The 3,504-nt window shown below is 44.9% G+C and overlaps 2 protein-coding genes across 2 annotated transcripts; one reads left to right on the forward strand and one right to left on the reverse strand.

The window, feature by feature from the left end:
• Positions 1 to 1,075: 1,075 nt before the first annotated feature.
• On the forward strand, positions 1,076 to 1,543 carry PHALS_05345 (uncharacterized protein; the record flags this gene model as incomplete). Its single annotated transcript, XM_024722904.1, has 2 exons — positions 1,076 to 1,084; positions 1,322 to 1,543. The coding sequence occupies 2 exons, from the start codon at positions 1,076 to 1,078 to the stop codon at positions 1,541 to 1,543; spliced, it is 231 nt and encodes a 76-aa protein (XP_024573934.1).
• A 1,119-nt stretch (positions 1,544 to 2,662) lies between these two features.
• On the reverse strand, positions 2,663 to 2,941 carry PHALS_05346 (uncharacterized protein; the record flags this gene model as incomplete). Its single annotated transcript, XM_024722905.1, has 2 exons — positions 2,663 to 2,789; positions 2,916 to 2,941. 2 exons carry the CDS (start codon positions 2,939 to 2,941, stop codon positions 2,663 to 2,665), a joined length of 153 nt encoding a protein of 50 aa, XP_024573935.1.
• Positions 2,942 to 3,504: the final 563 nt, after the last annotated feature.

A 3,504-nucleotide genomic window follows, 5' to 3' on the forward strand; every position in this document is an offset into this window, starting at 1 on the left:
GACTGATGACAACGTGATGATAAATTCTACGCGATTGCCGTTATCGCTTCTGCTGACAGCATGGCGATAGTCTGCTTCGTGACTGTTATGTTATCGCAACTACCGACGGTGCTGTGATAGTTACTTCTCGTTTGACGATGTGGTCCTTAGCCAGTTTGGCAGGTCGAGAATATAAGCATTCCCATGCACGACACTACTTGGAATAGACCGATGAAGCGAGGTGATAGCTTCGAGCTTCCCAAACTTGAGACCACATCGTCTAATAGGTTCTTAGTACTAAAAATTACATAACTTCCCACGAAAAAGGACATTTTGCCTCGACGACCTCGTCTATCTGAGTTTTCATTTCAAATCTTGCACATTTGCCATTGTGTCTCGCACCCGTGTAATTACATTCACACTACTTTTGATGAATGAGTCCAGGGCGTCCTTGCACTTGCGCTTTACCTTTGCATCACTGGTTGTATCAATTCGGGATGCATCGATTTGCCGAGCTTCTGCCACACTTACATCATGGACACCACCCGTCGCACAAAGCGGTACATGCGGGAACGTGGCCTGCTCTGAGAGCCTGTTCTAGAGCTCTGGCAAATTTGTTAACTTGATTGCGTACTTTCTGCGACCATTATTCTCTATAGCATGCAAGATGTACATATACGTTATACAATTTGTGACGTATTGCCGCACAACTCAACCATCCCTCTCAAAGTTGAATCCTCGATCAGTCAACTTGAACTTGAACCTTGACAATTTGAGGTGCTGGCATTGATTTTGTAGGAGAGTCTGCAAGCTGATCTTTGGTTGGAAAATACTGAAGCTTGATGGCTCGCTTCACGACTTGATCACGCATGTGCTCGATGATCAATATACTCTGCCCAAGGAGTATTTCCAATGTTCGCTGCGATGCTGATCGCTGACATGTTGTCCACTCTATCCGCAGTAGCCCCGTCAGACTTTCCATTCATTTCGTTTGATTTAACGTAGCCATACAATATCTTGGGTTGTCATCGAAAGTGCTTCATACTCAGCATCCGCCGAAGAAAGCACAATGGTTGCTTGCCTTTTGCTCTTATACATGGCTAGAGTTTCACACAGCAATATCAGAAAAGCATAGTTCGAACGACGTGTAGCTTGATCTCCTTCTCATTTGGCAATGCTAATGGTTTCAATCCACCCGGCTGCTCACTACACCTTACAAATAGAATTAAAATTGTAAAGTTCCGTTTAAGAAGCGCGGAACTCTGATGGCAGCCCGTAAATACACTACACGAGTTTTACCCACATACTGGGATAGAGCTGATACTAATTTAGGGATGTGTAGTGTTTGCGATCTGCAACATTGATTCGACCAAATCACGATACTTGGTCTTGGAGTCCAAGTGAGCAGGAGTATCATCAGGGAACAAATCTTGACAAAGAACTGTTTGCATCTTCTTTTCCGAATCGTTCCGGTGACCGTAAAATTGACTGTGCTTGCTTGCTCTCCTTCTGTTTGGTTGCACTTAACTTCTATCCCCAGCACTCAAAGCAATTTCACCGATAAGTGCGAGGCAAGCGCATCGTGTACTTCATGTACTTGGTTTTTCGTCATTCAACCGACAAGTAAGTCGTTTAAGTAGAGAACAAGAAATACGGAGTCGCGTAGTCGTCTTCATCACGATCATGGCGGACGAACAAACACGGACCTTCACGACACCATAAAAATTTGAGCTCCATGAATACTGCACGAATGGTTTTGAACCATACTACCGTAGCTTGTTTGAGCCCATAGAGGCTGACCATACGAAGTTGGATAACCTTACCAGCAGGTTCTTGAACTCCTTCTGGCGACTCCATATACACATCTTCGTCGAGATCGCTTTTAGAAAAGGTGAGTTTAACGTCATATTGGCGAATTAAAAGTTGATGCTCCTTTGACATCGCTGAAAATACAGGTATTGTGCTCATACTCGCTACAGGCGAGTATGTTTGAGCCTTGAGTCCGAAGGTATCCAAGTGAGTAAGCCTTACCTTGAAACTCGTCACATTGTCATTGTTGACGTATTTGAGAGCAACGACCTATTATAGCCGATAAGCTTGGCTCCTTGCGATCGCATTAGTAGTATCCATGTCTGATTTTGGACGTGTGATCGGATTTTTTGGCGAATTAATTTTTTCAGGCTTTTGCTTCTGGTGATGCTATTACCTCTTGATAGCTGCGAGGCATCTCTATTGCGACCAGTGCAATTTCACAGCTACCCAAACGTGGCCGCTTTCTATCGGGTTCGCTACCATTTCCTCCTTGTCAGAAGCACGACCCAAAACACCACTTGTGTCGTTGTCGCTTGCGTTTGAGTCAATGGTGAAAGTGGAACTATACATTCACTGCTCACATTGTCAGAACTTCGTAGCAATTCTGGCTATGCGTATTAGAGCCGCTTTAGACGACAAGAACCACCTTTAAATGCGAGGCAATTATCACCACACAGTTGCTGCGTTGAAACAGTTGCACCCGGTGGTTTGATGTGCGCTGGATTTTGTCAAATACATCTCAGACGAAGAGGTCACACGCACAATAATTTGCTTTGGAGATGTCGTCGGTACAGTTAGAAGAGCAGGAAGGCATTTTGCGTCGGAGAATGCATTTTTGGGCAGAAGTATTCTTCGGAGACATTTTATAGTATCATACTCCCCCATTCCGGCACCGATATTGTTGTCGCGTCGGAATAAGCGTACGTTTCGGTCCCGGTGGGTTCACCTCCATACTTTCTGCCTCGTCGTAGCCTGTAATTGCTTCAATCCTCGAATACCTACGCCGTCATAAACTGAAACATTCAGTGATGCGTAAACTTCACCAACCTCTTCTTCGGTCGGTTTACTTTATTATTCTATACTATTGACAAAGCTTGACATTCACGTTCGCGGGTGTCACTCACTCGCCCAGTTGAATGGTCTGAGGCATGACAAGGGGATTAGCACTGAAGCTCCCAAGCTCGAGAGGCTTTCTTTTTCAGCGTCTTCAAGAAACAAAGATCGATCAGCTTTTGCATTCAATTTGGACCTCTTGGCTTTGTTGACATGTAAGAATCCGCGCGACCCAAAAATCCGAAGGCATTTTTTACTGCTGTAAACGCGTTAAATGGACTCATGCGAGGCCGAGAGTAGTTTGGGATCCTGTTGCCGATATGCAAAGCTGTCATCATTGCTTCTACACGACACTGACGTTCAACATGCATCTTGTGAAGCATCGAGCACGCCAACTCCGTGAGAGTCCGGTTCATCCGTTCGGCCAGCCAACTTTGCCGGGGCGAATAATGTGCACTGGTCCAATGTGCAAACCCTGATCGTGCGCAAAACGATTACAATAGCTGAATCTAAAATTCTACACCTTTGTCGCTCCAAATGCACTTACGCCTTTCGAACATTTAACTTCCACTTAAAGTAGTCCGTGTGTATACTTTACTTTACTCTTCTCTTCTCTTCTCTTCTCTTCTCTTCTCTTCTCTTCTCTTCTCTTCTCTTCTC

The sequence above is a fragment of the Plasmopara halstedii genome, assembly GCF_900000015.1.
Source record: "Plasmopara halstedii genome assembly, contig: Scaffold_289, whole genome shotgun sequence".
Taxonomy (NCBI): Eukaryota; Oomycota; class Peronosporomycetes; order Peronosporales; family Peronosporaceae; genus Plasmopara; species Plasmopara halstedii.